This window comes from Gadus morhua, chromosome 11 (genome assembly GCF_902167405.1).
Source record: "Gadus morhua chromosome 11, gadMor3.0, whole genome shotgun sequence".
Classification (NCBI taxonomy): Eukaryota; Metazoa; Chordata; class Actinopteri; order Gadiformes; family Gadidae; genus Gadus; species Gadus morhua.
Genome location: NC_044058.1, coordinates 21,135,985 through 21,151,584, shown reverse-complemented (window position 1 = coordinate 21,151,584; position 15,600 = coordinate 21,135,985). Strand labels below are relative to the sequence as shown.

Sequence of the window (15,600 nt, the reverse complement as noted above, 5' to 3'; positions counted from 1 at the left end):
CTCAGGCAGTATGCTATTCCACAACGTACGAGACAGACGCTGGTAGCGTGAAGCCGTCTCTGCAATCAGACATTGCTTCCGCAGGCATTTTGAAAGCCAGTCCTTACAACAAAATGCCAGTGGTGGAACGAGATGACAAACGTTGTCACTGTTTACCTGTGTGGACATGGTTCCCTCAAAATGTCGATAGAAAGGGCTTTAAAGAGATGGTCAAAACACTCGATTAATAGTCGAATTACACTGAACACTGCAGTAAACAATGGCAAGACTGAAAGGCGTTTAAAATGGTAAACGCTTCACGTTTCAGAACGTTCCCCATGGATTTAGATTGCGGTTTGGAAGGGTTTCCCGCTAGCTCTGCAATAGTAAAATGCAGGTAAAAAAACTGCCTAGCATTTCTAACTCCAGTGGGGGTGAAATGCACACAGAGTGTATGTAACGCAAATAGAGTCAATAAAGCACATAGAGCGTGTATAACACATAGAGTGTATATAAGGAACATAGAGTCAAAACTAAAGCGCCTACAAAACAAGTACACGATTTCTCGTCGAGGTTTAGTCTGTGTGTTCGATTAGGGTTTTGGGGTATTTCAGGCGTCCTTAATACATATTCATGAACCCTGGATTGATTCTACTCAGGAACCTTGCCAGCAGTCTTCTCTGTGGGGAAAAGCCAACAAAAATCCTCCCATTGTTGATGTCACGGGGAGAGAGAGCGAGAATGATTCGATGTGTCGAGTACGGCTCTGCAGTGAAATACGATTTTACCCATTTTGAATGGTGAAAGAATAGGGAACGTATTGAAGACTCCCCTACTCCGTCTCCATCTCCCATACGTTCACTGCTTCTTTCTTTATTATTATTCCTATTCCATTATTTAAGTAAAGTGTACAGTATGCGTGGGAAACACACATACTGAGCCTCTTGACATGGTGGCACATTATGTATTAGGCTACATAAAGAAAGACGTTTTCTCTGAATAAATTTGGTTTTGACTGTTGGGGTTAAAGGCCATATGATGTCACTGACCTCACCAAATTTAACGGGCCAGTAACGTGACTAAAAGTAAGGGTTACTCAGGGTTTGAACATTGTTAGAAACATTTGAGACAATGTGAGCTACACAACTCAACAAATAATATAAGATAGGTATGGTCGATTTTAGACAATCTAACGCGGAAATGTTACAGGTCATACCTTTAATAAACCTATAACAAACAGCTGGAGTCCGCAATTACGCAGAGATGAAGTCCACCGTGAAAAAGAACAAAGCCCCAAAGCAAAGGAACATCTCTCAAAGAGAGAAGCCTTTTATGCTGGTCAGGCACGGCTTCCTGCTCAACGAACAGCATAACCGGGCTTAATGTACAGTAAAGCACAGCTTGTTGCACTTCTCTTTAAAACATTTTCAAATAAGTCTGTTAAGGCACATTAAGCCTTTCTAAGCGAAGTCGATGCGCTAAACATAAAGTGCGCGTCGATCCCGTTTGTGAACGAGTGTTTCCCAACAGGTCCTCCCCCCATCCTCCCTAATGAAGCGCGGTCTGGTGAAACGCCAACACACACAGGGTCTTTACCTTGGCGCACTGCATGTGATTGCAGCCCTCGTTCTTCTGGATGGGCGACTTGCAGCTGGCGCAGGCCTTGGAGTTGGTGAGCATCCACAGGCTGTTGGCCGCGTCCTCGTAGGCCTCGCTCACCCCGCCCACTGCGGTGGCAGATAGGGGGAGGAGGACACATTAACGCCGGCGCTGCCGCTGCTGCTGCTGACACTTCTTTTAAAACAGGCCGTTGGGTTTGAGTCTCACCTCGCTAATGTTTATCGTCTATATATTTAACACACGCACGCGTGCGCACACACACACATGCGCGCAAAGGGGCGCGCACACACACACACGCGCACGTGTACACATACACACACAGACACACACACACACACCTGTGTGTGTGTGTGTGCGCTTACACGCGCTTACACACAAACAGACGCTTACACACACACACACACACACACACACACACACACACACACACACACACACACACACACACACACACACACACACACACACACACACACACACACACACACACACACACACACGTACGTCATGGCACCTGTATGATGCCTCTTCAAACCCCCGGCATACTGTGACATAATGAGATTTCGCAGCAAAGAAAATAAATCCAGAGGGGAATGTTTAATAACAAGTCATTTGATTCCACCTGGGTCACCTCTGCAGCACGGCACTTTATAGACTTCAAAGTCTTAGAGGCCATTTTCCCGACATCACTTAGACTGTCAACACTCTGATTAAAGCTTATGCACCCCGAAATGTGTCAATATGTGAGGGGTTCATTTAAATGAATCATTTATTATCAACACTCTACATTTTAATTGGTTTAGCTCTAAACGGTTGGTAATTAATGTCTGCCTTGCGCTCAAAACACGGGGCAATTCCTCCCCTAGATCAATCACTCAATACAAACGCTGTCAGGAGGAGAGATTGGATGAATAACAAGTCACCGCTTCCGTGTTGCAATAACTTACATCTGCCGGATCTAACGCCCCGACGAGCGGCCTGTCAAACCAGGGGATTTATCAGCAGTGTCACTTTTATTCAAAGCAAACGTCCCCAAAACAAACGTTTGAAAACATCAGAGCCGCATTAAACCACAACTCAGGTGGAGTTAAAAAAGGAGCCCCCCCCCTCCCTCAATACTTTGTGCTGCGCGATCCCCCCCCCCTCTCTTAAAAAGGTCGCATGAAATGCCATCACCACGGCTTGTAAGGGCTAATCACACTCACACCTGGTGGCACGTCATGGGACCTTTAAGTCACCGATTAAGTCAACGTCCCCTTAGGGAGTCGCCGTCCTTTAGGCGTTCGGATGAGCGCTCAATGCGTGCGCTTAGCCGGTGGACGACGTTGGTGGAAAACCAGACGGCGGTGGTGTACTCACGCTCCTGCGGCCGCATCTCGCTCACTTTCTGCAGCCACAGCTTCCAGACGTCACAGTCACAGGGTTCATGGGCTTCTCCTTGACACTCCCTAGAGGGCGAACACACACACACACACACACACACACACACACGTCAACAAAAAGGCAGCGGAGGAGGAGAAGACGGATGGCATCGAAGGATGAAACGGACAGACGGCAACATGTGAAACGAGCCCAGCCGACGAGCACTGGGCACGGGTTACCCAGCAGACAGACGGGCGGGGGAGGCCCCCAGGCAGGCGGGAAGAGAAGCAGGCAGGCAGGCAGGCAGGCAGGCAGGCAGGCAGAAGGACAGATGAGACGGCATCCACCAGATGCACAGGGTCATGCTTAATTTTGTTTGGCGAGCGGGCTGGGCCATTCCCGTTAGACATTCGAAAAACTAAAACAAACGACCACAATGAACAACTGCCGGCGCCACAAAGTAAACAGGTACGCCCGCCAGCGGGTGGAGCGGATGGCGTGCGACAGCCGTCATCCCTTGGCCCCCGTTGCCGTGACGACTGAAGGCATCCACCGACTTCCTCGGGTCGGAGCATAGTCACGCCTACGGACGTGTTTCAAAGCCCGTGACAAGTAGACTCTGCAGCTGAACAGACAGGTTTAAGAGCTATGGTTTGTGGTTAGGAAGCCTTATATACTGGAGATGGAAGTATAGGAGAAGGGATGTTGATATTGACAGGTAGGGGGTCTTCTGGAAGGGGCAGATGTAGTCAGGAGGTTGGTAAGGGGGGGGGGGGGGGGGGGGGGGGGGTCGGGGAGGCAGATTATTAGAGCGCACTAATGTGCAGATGGAGATGCAAAAAGACCTTTAAAAACACAAAACAAACATGCTGGCGAACGTGTAGCGGTTAAGGCAAGGCAATTTGGACAAATTGCAAACGTCGCAGATCAATGATTACAATGTTGATCTCTAGACATGGGCCTGATCGTCTGCCTTTTACATGCTGCAGTATCTGGATTATCATCTTCTGTATCTCTGTGCACTGGTGGGTTTTTTTGCGGGGGGGGGGGTAAGCTTGGCCCCCACCTTAATGAGGAGGGATAATTACTAATAATATTTGATATGCAATTGATGATACACACTCAGAATGCCACATCAATGTTTTTTTGAATTACGAAATATGTAACCTGATTTAATAATAGTTTAGTTTAGTTAGTTTAGTAGTTTAGTTTATAGTTGAAAATGAAATACATATAGGCAATTCAGGGCTTGCAATATAGTTCCAGATGCCTGTCTGAGAGCCTTTCCAAACTCACCACAAGATCCATATCTGCAGTTTGCTTTTGCTTAAGGCTGTGCCCTATGCTGCCCGCAGTGAGTTAAACTTTATTCTCACCTGTAAAAACAGATGGACAAACATTGCATACACCGCGTTTACGACCTAAAGTAACCATAAAAGCACGAGCCATAGAACCACCGGGAACCCATTTCTATCAGGCGGTTGGCCGCGGCCCCGTGTCAAGAGATCAACCATGTAATGGAATGCGGCCCTTTGCTGCCCAGTGTTAACGAGGGCGCCGCTCTCTCTCTCTCTCTCCGTCTGTGTGTGTGTGTGTGTGTGTGTGTGTGTGTGTGTGTGTGTGTGTGTGTGTGTGTGTGTGTGTGTGTGTGTGTGTGTGTGTGTGTGTGTGTGTGTGTGTGTGTGTGTGTGTGTGTGTGTGTGTGTGTGTGTCCGGTGCTGACCAACAGAACAGGTGGGCCTTGCCGCAGTCCACAGCGGGGGCCCGGAGCAGGGCAAAGCTGAGCGGGTTGGCGGAGGACCCTCGGGTCTCCTGGGAGTTGAGGCGCACGGCCCTCTCACAGCCCGCCCGCGGACACCAGCGGATGGCCGGGTTGTTCTCCACGAAGGCCTGCCGACACAGGGGGGGCACGGGGGGCATGAGACAGTGGAATAGAGCTAAGGCTACTTTATTTATATAGCAGTATTCAACCACGAGGCTGACTCAATGCGCTTCACGTAGAAACAGTCATACAATAGAACAAATACAATTAAATTATGAAATAAGAAAGATAAGTTGAAGGAAACGCAGTATAATGAAGGAGGAATATAGGAGGACACAGCAGCACATTGTTTGCCTCAAGGTCATTGCACAAATGAATGGTGAAGAAGCCTTTTTATTTAAAAGAAATACATTATTTTACTAAGCTACAAACCAGCATCTACTCAAGTTATTTGTGAGACCTAATGATGCTAAGTACTACAAATCCCTTGAATGGGGCCATTCTGTTAAATACCCCCGTCCCAGCCTGAAAGCCTGACTGCGAATTGGACCCATTTAGTAATTTTCTATAAACAGACCAGCTAATAAAACAAAATCTCAAGTTGCCAACTGCGCTCCAAATCCCTTTTCCTCAATGTCGTCTCTCCCTGCTCGTTATTAGAGACAAAAGCTTCTAGAAATAAATGTATTATTGACATGTGGGCAGCGAAAACGCACGCCACATTATTTACCAGACTAATGCGCGTTTTGTTTTAGCCGCCTGGAAATCTTCTCCACCCAAATCATTTGTCAAGGATAATTTTACTCCTGCGTCTACAAAAGTATCGATTTAAAAGTTGATGGATTTCAAAACTTTTTAAAAAGGGATAGGAGGGAGGACATTTTCGTGGTGTTGGCATCAACGTATGGCACAGATGTCTGGGGCTGTTAAAGGGAAGGCTGGCCATATTCTGTTTTTCCCATTCCAGAAATCTCAATGGGATATACGTTTTTTAGTATGGCACAAAAGCATCACCTGTTCACCACAGGCTGTAAATGGAGTTTTGAACACCCCAAAAAAGACCTTTGAACGAGTGACCGAGCAGCCCTGCTGATATGCTGGTCTGAACAAGTCACTGCCGGATTGATTTAAATGGCAGTAGACCCCTAGCCTAGGCAGGGGTTTCGTCCTCTTCCCACAAATCAATACATTCGTGTAATATTTCCTAATATTATAGGAAAAGTTGAAGACTCTCTGTAAAGTATGGTGCTACTTTCAAGCTTGCGTCTTATTATGTATTTTTTTAAGCATCTTTCTGCCGATAGGTCAACTGATAGTTTGGGGTTATTTCAGTTCCTTTTGGGCAATATATATTTATAATGAAAAAATAAAGAAAAAAATATTAAAAAAGTATGCCCCCAAATATATCCGGAGAGCCAAAGAAATACAATTTACCATTATGAGACTTTTTGGTTTTTTTTGGGTGCAGTTGGGTCTTAAAACATAGCTAGTAACACCCAATTAAAATCACATTGATGCTTTGCATCCAATATTAATAATGACAATAAAAATAAAATAACAAAGAATATTTTTGCACGCAATTAAATAGCATATAAAAGTGTTTCATGTCGTCTTTAACCATTCTGCCCGCCTCCTTGGAACCATTATTATATGTGCCGAAACATTTATCAAGTGAAACAAAAAACTACTAACCAACTGCCTTTTACAGTTTCAGGAATTATACGGTGGCTTTGCCTCCATTTTGGATGACAAATAAAAATTATGCTTTACTTTAAGAAGGCAAGCTAATTAAACCTGCACTACGTAACTTTGAAGAGGTTTACTCTGTTCAAGAATATCTGAACTAGAAAGCTTTTCAAGCGTAAAATGTGTCAGGGAAAGTTTCTGTATAATACGTTTTGTCCAAGTCCCTCCTTGAACACAAATGGACAGCTCTTGTTTGGGTTTTGGTCATGGTCATGCGACTAAACTGAGTACACAGCTCACTTAGCAACAGGCTTTTTAATCAAAAACGAAACTGTTTCCTTGTCCCACGTCAAACCCATGATAGTGAATTAAACAACGGAACAATTGAAGTGTAAAGTCAAGTGTTTTTTCAATACAATTTCTCTGACTCATAGTGTCCACAGGCCACATTCTGTGCTCCTACTGTTACTGCCCTGCAGACACAACAAAACATATTTAAGAAGACGGAAAACTCGACAAGCAGGATCACGACTACTGAATACTGAATGTTGGGGTTGACATCTTAACACGCACCTCCAAATCCAAACACTGGATTGCGAAACACCAACAGCTTTTCAGCAGTGCATTTGAATGATTTTACATCTTAAATCACATGGATAGCTTTGTTTTTTTTCAACATGTGTTCAAGGAAGCACTCTTTCATATCTGTGGTTGCAAACACTATACTGCCCCCTTGTGGTAACGTTAAATTTAGAGTGCCGATGTGAATACAGGCGGATCTCTGCCTGCACAGGGTACGCACACAAGAGTGGATTCAGCTTAAGCCTACAACGAGCCAATCTATCCAGTATCACGTGATTTCATTCGCACATATATAGGGTATACTACCATTAACTAGACCGACACATACGTTACTCTTTACTTATTTATTGACGGCCCGAAATCTTAGCACTCCCGCATAGCGACCATACATCAACGGGCTAGCTCAGGATATCTAGTGGTAGGTTCTTGTACACAGCAATGGCACTTCTGCCCCTAGTGGTCGGAGGCCAATATCAAACCAAAAAAACTGCTTTAGTGTCAACCATGTTGACAGACACCCCCACCACCCCCCTCTCTCACCCCAATCAGGGTGAGGTTGGGGGGGCCTCCCTTCCCCCAGTGTACCGGGTCTCCCTCCCCGCCCTACCTTGATGTCAAACTGGAGGTAGCGCCGGTCCATCTCCCGGGACACCACGCTCTCGATGACCTCCACGGGAACCAGCTGGAAGCAGTCGAAGGCGGGGCAGAAGATGTTGTGGGCGTCGCCCTCCTGGATCTTCAGGTTGAGGAACCTGTGGAGCCACGAGTCACAATAAGACGACACTTACTGTTTTACTGAGGGTGGATTATGGATGTCAAGTTGGGAGACAAACCCCCCGTTGTGGTTCGCACGGAATTGATTGTCTGATCTTAAATGGCCTGTATTATACCACCAGGTGTGAGGGTTTAGCCTCTACAAACCATTTAAAAAACCTGCCTTTCCCTGTGTTTTAGAGACATTACTAGTGGGCGCGTCCTCCTAGATGCATGATGGATGGATGAGCAACGTTTGCTACAGTCCACTGGCTATGCTGGTAGACCGATCTATCCAGCGTACATCTAGGTCGACACGCCCACTTGTGATTGCACTACAACAGAGGAAAAGGCAGATTTTCAAACGACTTGTAACAGCTAATCACACTCTTAACTTGTGGCATAATAGGACCCCTTTAACGAGTCATGTTTGCCTGATTGATGAAAAGCACAGTAGCAATCTGATGCAGGTTTTATTTATTTTTTTGTCGTTTTGAGTGTAGTGCCACAAGATCCTAGTGAGGGATTTACTTCCTCTAGCATCAAAAGAAGACAAACGGGCTAACAGTAACCATGCAATTCACGTGAAAAAAGAAAAGCTTTCAATGTTCCCAGATCAAAGATGGAGCCCACCTCCCCCAGAGGGGGGGGGGGGTGGGCTGTGGAGGAGCGAGGGCGTGTGGCCGTGTACTCACTCACCCTTCCCAGCAGACTCGGCAGAACTCGTGGCCGCAGGACATGTCGACGGGCTCCTCAAACAGCGACATGGAGCACATGCAGATGCCACACTGCCAGACACCCGGGGAAACAGTGTGGCAGTCAGCAACATGCACTTAAAAGGAACACGCCTCTGGAATCGCTACAAGTAATTGATGCGGCCTGATGCACTGAGCCGCAAAAAGTAAAGTACATTTTCCACACTACTACTACTTCAGAATCAGTTTCTCTAGTTTCTACGACACCAAAGGATAATAAAAGAACGACAATGTGTGAATAATGCAAATGTTTTTGAAACCTTGCAGAAAGCCTACCAACATGCATATGGAGAGTGTCACCCTATATACTGGATGAAATATTATAAAGAATAACATTATGTTTCCGATACTATATAAAGTATATAAAGTACACCAGGAAAACTTGGCGAGGCAAAGGCATAATATCATCTCAAAGAGCACCTAACGCAATTTATCGGTCGATCGTGGCTCGGTTATAGACCAAAAGGCACCATGCCAAGAATAGCCCTCCCTGCTATCTTCCAAATCATATTTTACTCCCTCAACCCCCCTCCTCTACCACCTGCCCTGAAAAGACCCCCTACCACACACACACACACACACACACACACACACACACACACACACACACACACACACACACACACACACACACACACACACACACACACACCTTATGACAAGGGACTGGGCGTCACAAAAGGACACACCGAGTGGGCCCAGTGTACTTCGACAATGTACGTATTGATTTGTGAAAAAAGAGGCCGATAGTTGTAACCAACTGTAACCTTTAAAACGGGGAGCCCAGAGTGGCCCCATCGATCGACACCGGGGGGTCCTGGCTCTTCTTCACGGCCCGCGGTGAAAGGTTACTCGCAGTCTAGTCGGTACCTCCGTGATGTCCCCCCTGAGTCAGTTTCCAACACAAACCTTTGAACGCGGACATCAGCCGACGCTAGCCTCGATGATGACTATGATTAGGGGGCTTTTGAAGAGCCTTCACCCTCGCGTTTGAACTGTAGCCGCAGCCAAACACATCATTTGGGCCCCACGCAGCGCGGTTAGCTTGAATTGCAGCCTCTGTCCTCACCGTTTGGACGGCGACCTATTGAGTCACCCGCGACCGCCTTTATCCTTTCACGGACAAAAGCCGAAGTCTAGCCGTCCGTTTTAGGGACGTTACAACGTGGGAATCTTTAAAAAAGGGAAACCTAGCAGAAGCTGGTGAGCTTCAATGAACCGCTATCTCTAGGAAAACATCCATTCGTCACTTTACCTATGGTGCTAACTGCGGAGTGCTATTGAGAGCCAGCATCGCTTCCCTAAACAGATAGGAAAGCAATGTGTCAGCAGGTACAAGAAACTTTATTTCCACGCTGCCAGGGTCGTAGGTAATTGCCAGTTGGCTGTCGCTGCTCTTTCTCTCGCTCTCAGCCTGGCTCTGAATACGTGTTTGCCTTCGACGAAGACAAATGAACCAACCGACTTGGCAGTTGGTGTCGCCTCCTAGCGGTAGCGTTAGCGCGTCCTCGCGGCGCCAGTGGGCTTGCTATTTTGGCGGCGGAGCCACGTGGGCGGGAGAGACGGCGTTCTACCTCACCAGAGCGGGGTCCTCGTCGGCAGGGGCGAGGCAGATCTGGTCGGGGGTGGTGGGGATGGAGCAGCGGGCAGCCCGCGGCGTCCGCGGCGAGGGCAGGGTGTCCCAGGCGTTGCAGCCAGTGGGCGGCGGGTTGGGCATCTGCACCCCGGAGCGCTGGCAGCAGGCCTCGGCATTGGTCATCCAGGCCTCCAGAAGCTTCTCTCTGTCCCAGTCTGGAGGGAGGGATGGACCAGTGAGAGGACGAGTTTGTTGTAAAATGATGAACCAATGAGAGTAGGAGTTTGTTCAGGTGGTGTGTGTGTGTGTGTGTGTGTGTGTGTGTGTGTGTGTGTGTGTGTGTGTGTGTGTGTGTGTGTGTGTGTGTGTGTGTGTGTGTGTGTGTGTGTGTGTGTGTGTGTGTGTGTGTGTGTGTGTGTGTGTGTGTGCGCGCACGCGCGCGCAGGAAAGCCTCTGGGATCGACCCACACAAATTACCCTGACACGTGTTTGAACGAACGCTTGAGCACGTGGCGGCAAGCATTAAAAATACAATTTTCTAGTACGTGATATACGTTTTTTGGGGGCATTTTGGCGATTTCCCCGGACAATTTATCAAACGCTGTGAATTACCTTATTTCGTCTGAGTTGTATCACCGATATTCAATGACCTCAGTATTTTGGCCTTTAAAAGCCACGGTCATCACAATATCAATTCAAATGTTTTTCAGGGGCAAGTCCCCTTGAATAAAGTGTGTGTGTGCGTGTGCGTGTCCCTCTGTCTGTCTCTTACTCTCTCACAATGTTTCTTCATATAAAATAGGGAATTATAAATACTCCATGTTTATAGAACATATACTCAGGTTTTTCAGCACCATTTACACTACTCCTAAACGGTAACCAATGACAGAGTCCAGGTCTTCAAAGAAAAATAATTATCTCCTACGCATGAATCGATTGAAAAAGCATAAGAGTCTATCATAAAAGTGAAAAAACATGTTGGGGAAACTCAGCCAGACATCTTACTTGTAATCATCAAATGTTGGTTATAATAGTCATTAGAAAAATCAAATAGTTACGACTGCAATGAGGTCAAAATAACGCCTCAGGATATATTTGAACACTGAATTATCTTGTTTGGAACTTTGACTACGGTACAAACATTTAGAAAATTCAATTATCTTGCCTTGAGGAAGACTGAATGAGACTGTCATGCAAACATGAATTAAAAGCTTTTATACAAAAATCTAAAAGCAGCCACAGCTGTGCAAAAGGAGGCCAAATAAGAGGGTGTCCTGATTGTACCGCGGACAAAATTGTAATTACGTCTGAGCAATTATCAAAGAATCCAAGTAGCTCACTTCCTGGACATGTGTAAGGACGAAAATAAAAAGGAGGGTGAACATCCTTAGCCAGATGTCTGGTGCACTGTACGTACTGACCTCCCACAAGAGAGGCGGGTTAAATATAGCATCTCTGGGGTCAGCGGGTCCACTCTCCGCTCCCAGGAGCTCCCGTCATGTGTAGCACACAGCCAAACACGCTCAACCGAAATACTGAAAAATTAAGTATTCCAAAAATCCAAGGCCGTTGGTTCACCATACATTCTCAACGCCACCTCCACACCTCATTTTAATTCCACACAGTGTCTCTCCCTTTATGTTGCTTGATTTTACATTTGCGTGGAGGACGTTATTTGCATAATTGTAGCCGGTTTAGCGCATATTAAAACAGGGCAACCGGTGTGAGAGACTGAGGGTGTAATCCCTGGCGTGTAATGAGTGATGAGTGAAGTATCCGCAGGGAGAAATTAAGAGGCAGGCGGTGGTTGTTCCAGGGGGCCTACAGAGTGTGATCAATAGGCTTGAGTCACCGTCAACGTGGGCCGCCGCGGTGCCATTGGGCAAGGCACCGAGAACCAAAACACAAGGGAGCTGTCGGAAATCGGAGGGTTACCGTCCGGCTGGAACTGCGGTGCGGTCCGAGTCAGGACCGCATGTTAGAAAGTGTTTATTGCGCACTGAACCCTCACAAAAAAAGAAAAAAAAAAAAAAGAAAAAGCAATCCCCAGAACTTTATCACAGAGTACTTAAAGACATTCACCCCCCGAGGTCATAACCACACTCAACAGCCACTAAATAAGAAACTCTGCTCCTCATGATACTTTTCTTCCATCCTTTTCTTTCGCCAACAAATTTTAACCGTCGCTTTTCGGGAACGTACGTTTTGAGGGACCATGTTTGAACGGCAGGCCAGCATTCTACATTTAGCCAGCCTAGTGTGGCCCTGAACTTAATCAAAAATAAAACTTAGTAGCAGCCCTAGGTGTGACTATTGCTACAACTAATCCCACTAATACTTTTTCAATGAATAATTTATTATTTCGATGAGTCATCATCGTCAGAATTAATAGCAAACGCAATTACAAGTAACCAGAGTCCAAAGTAATGTCTTAAATGGGCTGGCCTTATCTGAAAAGCAGCCAAGAAAAACGTAACTATTCCCTTTATAATTAACCTTGAACTGCATCCTTAAGCAGAATACTTTTGTTATTTGTACTGTAAAAAAATACTTTTAAAATGATTAATAGATTAGCTAAATGAGATCTAACGTATTTTCCTGTCGATCTACAGATCAATGTATTGAATGGGTTAGCTCGAATCGTTGCAGCCCAAGATATAAAAGTCATGTTTTTCACTGAAAAGTTTTCCTCTCTGTGCTCACGTACAATCTGATTGAGCAATGTCATCTCTGCCGCCGCAAGAAATCGTGCAGCCCATCAAATGTTATAACCACAGATCAGTATTCAGCACTTTAGACCGGGCATGAAACCCTCTGGGACCGACGCACACGAATTACCCTGAAACACACGCCTATGAACCAACGCTTGAGCCCGTGGCGGAAAGCATTAAAAGTCCATTTTCTACTACCTAATATACGTTTTTTGGGGGCATTTTGGCGAATTTCCAGGACAATTTATCAACCGTTGTGAATTACCTTATTTCGTCTGTGTTGTATCACCAACCCACTGATATTGAATGACCTCTGTATTTCGGCCTTTTAAAGCCACGGTCAGCACAATTTCGTGAGCAATTCAAATTAGGTATGGGGCAAAATCCCCCCCCGAGACCCCTTTAATAAAGTGTGTGTGTGTGTGTGTGTGTGTGTGTGTGTGTGTGTGTGTGTGTGTGTGTGTGTGTGTGTGTGTGTGTGTGTGTGTGTGTGTGTGTGTGTGTGTGTGTGTGTGTGTGTGTGTGTGTGTGTGTGTGTACCGTGGGCTCGGAGCAGGGCCTCGGCGGTGAACAGGGGGGCCTGCAGCATGTCTGCCGTCTCCACAATCAGCATGTCCTTCAGTCGCCGCAGGTCCTGAGGCTGCAGGCCCTCATAGAGCTGGGGAGGGGGGGGGAGGGAGAGAGGGGGGAGGGAGAGAGGGGGGAGGGAGAGAGGGGAGAGGAGGGAAAGGGGAGAGATAAGAGAAAGGAGAGGAGGGATAGGGGAGAGGGGGGAAGGAGGGAGGAGGGAAAGGAGGGAGATGAGGGAGATGAAGAGAGTGGAGAGGAGGGAAAGGGGAGAAGGGGAAGGAGGGAGAGGGAGAGGAGAGGAGGGAAAGGAGGGAGATGGAGAGGAGAGGAGGGAAAGGGGAGAAGGAGAAGGAGGGAGGGGGGAGAGGAGGGAAAGGGGGGAGATGAAGAAAGAGGAGAGGAGGGAAAGGGGACAGGGAGAAGGAGGGAGAGGGAGAGGAGAGGAGGGAAAGGGGAGAAGGAGAAGGAGGGAGGGGGAGAGGAGGGAAAGGGGGGAGATGAAGAAAGAGGAGAGGAGGGAAAGGGGACAGGGAGAAGGAGGGAGAGGGAGAGGAGAGGAGGGAAAGAGGATGGGAAGGGAAAGGGGAGAGAGGAGGGGGAAGGAGACGGAGAGGGGGAGAGAGGAGGGAAAGGGGAGGAGAGGGAGACAAAGGAGGAGGGGGGAGAGGGGGGATGGAGAGGGGGAGAGGATGAAGAGGGGCGGTAGGGAGAGGGGGAGGAGGATGGGAGGGAGAGGGAGAGGGGGGAGGGAGATAGAGAGGGGGGAGAGGAGGGAAAGAGGGAGAGGGAGATGGAGAGAGGGGAGAGGGGGAGGAAAGGGGGGCGAGGAGGGGGAAGGGAGAGAGGGAAGTGGGATAGAGGGACAGAGGAGAGGGTGACGGAGAGGGAAGAGAACACAGTAAAAGTGTTGCTTAGGGAGTATGATGCGAGATGATTGCTTGCTGAGGCACCGACCCACCTGACTGACACCAGGGCCAGCGTAGAGACCAAGTGAGAAAACAGCCTGCTGGTGATAATGATGGGAGTAACAGGAGCTGAGCCAGAGTAAACACTGCTAATCTGTAAGTGTGTTGCTTTGTGTGTGGCCAGCACCGCTGCAGTACAGCAGGGGTCAGCTGTCCCACTACTCCTCTCTGGCCCAATAGATTACATGTCAAGAATGACTTGACCTTCCAACATAGAACCATTATAAAAATATCCCAATGAGTGCACAATAATGTAATGAGATCCCAGCTTATGCATAAGCTTATTAGCAAACATTTGGTATGTTGTTTGCTTTGCAGGGCCAAACCTTTTGGCTAAACACAGGAGGGAATCATTCACAGATTAGATGTAATTAGTAGAGAAGCCATAACACTTAATGAATGTGGGCTGGACGTGTAAAGTGAAACCTCATTCCGACTCAGATTCTCAGAGCTCAACACTGTGTTCACATTTCCAATCTCAAAAAGCCAAGCTCGCAGGAGAAGGTCACGTCAGGCCATCCGCACAGACCGACCACCATATTAATCTTAAACATATTCATGCATCTCGACTGCATCATAAATAAAATGGATGCTGTGCCATCCTCCTTCCCTAACTACTCCCTTCCTGAAACATTTCACCCAGTCAATAACTTTTCCCGAATTTAACATGGGCTCCACATCAAACACGAAGATGCACTCGCAGGCCAAATAAAGTGTTTATCTCCCCTCCATCGATTTCCATATTGATATAATCATATTTATATAACACTCAGAAACAATTGACTTTAGCGAAGGAGTAAAAGCCCAAGAGAGTTTAAACCCTAGCAGGAAGTCATTTCATAGCAGACAGCTCGGTTCCCAGAAACAATATTATGTTTAACAATGACTTCCTCCAGCCAAAGGGGACTTTCTCACACAAATAAAGACTTATACCCCAGTAAGCCATCGAGTAGATGTAACACGACGACAAAAACAGACCCTGCACAAGCCCAATGGCAAGGAAACCTAAGGTTGTGTGGTAGTTAAACAAACTGCAGTCTGTATACATTTGTTAAATCTCCCCTGGTCTCTCAAGATGAGGGCCAATATAAAACGCAACCTCACTCTGTATATCAGACTGACATATCTCTATGTCGAGGCCTGTTCCTGTACGAGACGTAAAATTGTCTTCGTCCGTTGTCGAACACTTGGGTTGGGCGCTGCTGCGCTGCATAGACTCAGGTTCCTGATTGACTCTTAAGTTCTTCAAAACATTTTTAGTGTTTAACGTTCTGATTCT

At 47.0% G+C, this 15,600-nt stretch overlaps 1 protein-coding gene across 3 annotated transcripts in view; it reads right to left on the bottom strand.

The window, feature by feature from the left end:
• The window catches only part of ankib1b (ankyrin repeat and IBR domain containing 1b), a 44,668-nt gene that overhangs the window by 19,870 nt on the left and 9,198 nt on the right, over positions 1–15,600 (bottom strand). For all 3 annotated transcript variants that reach the window (XM_030370074.1, XM_030370073.1, XM_030370075.1), the window contains exons 5-11: positions 13,327–13,444; positions 10,079–10,290; positions 8,444–8,532; positions 7,599–7,743; positions 4,685–4,851; positions 2,959–3,047; positions 1,576–1,706 (exon numbers count right to left, since the gene is read on the bottom strand). In XM_030370074.1, the coding sequence (XP_030225934.1) occupies positions 1,576–1,706; positions 2,959–3,047; positions 4,685–4,851; positions 7,599–7,743; positions 8,444–8,532; positions 10,079–10,290; positions 13,327–13,444 (951 nt within the window). The remainder of the gene's footprint in view (positions 1–1,575; positions 1,707–2,958; positions 3,048–4,684; positions 4,852–7,598; positions 7,744–8,443; positions 8,533–10,078; positions 10,291–13,326; positions 13,445–15,600) is intronic.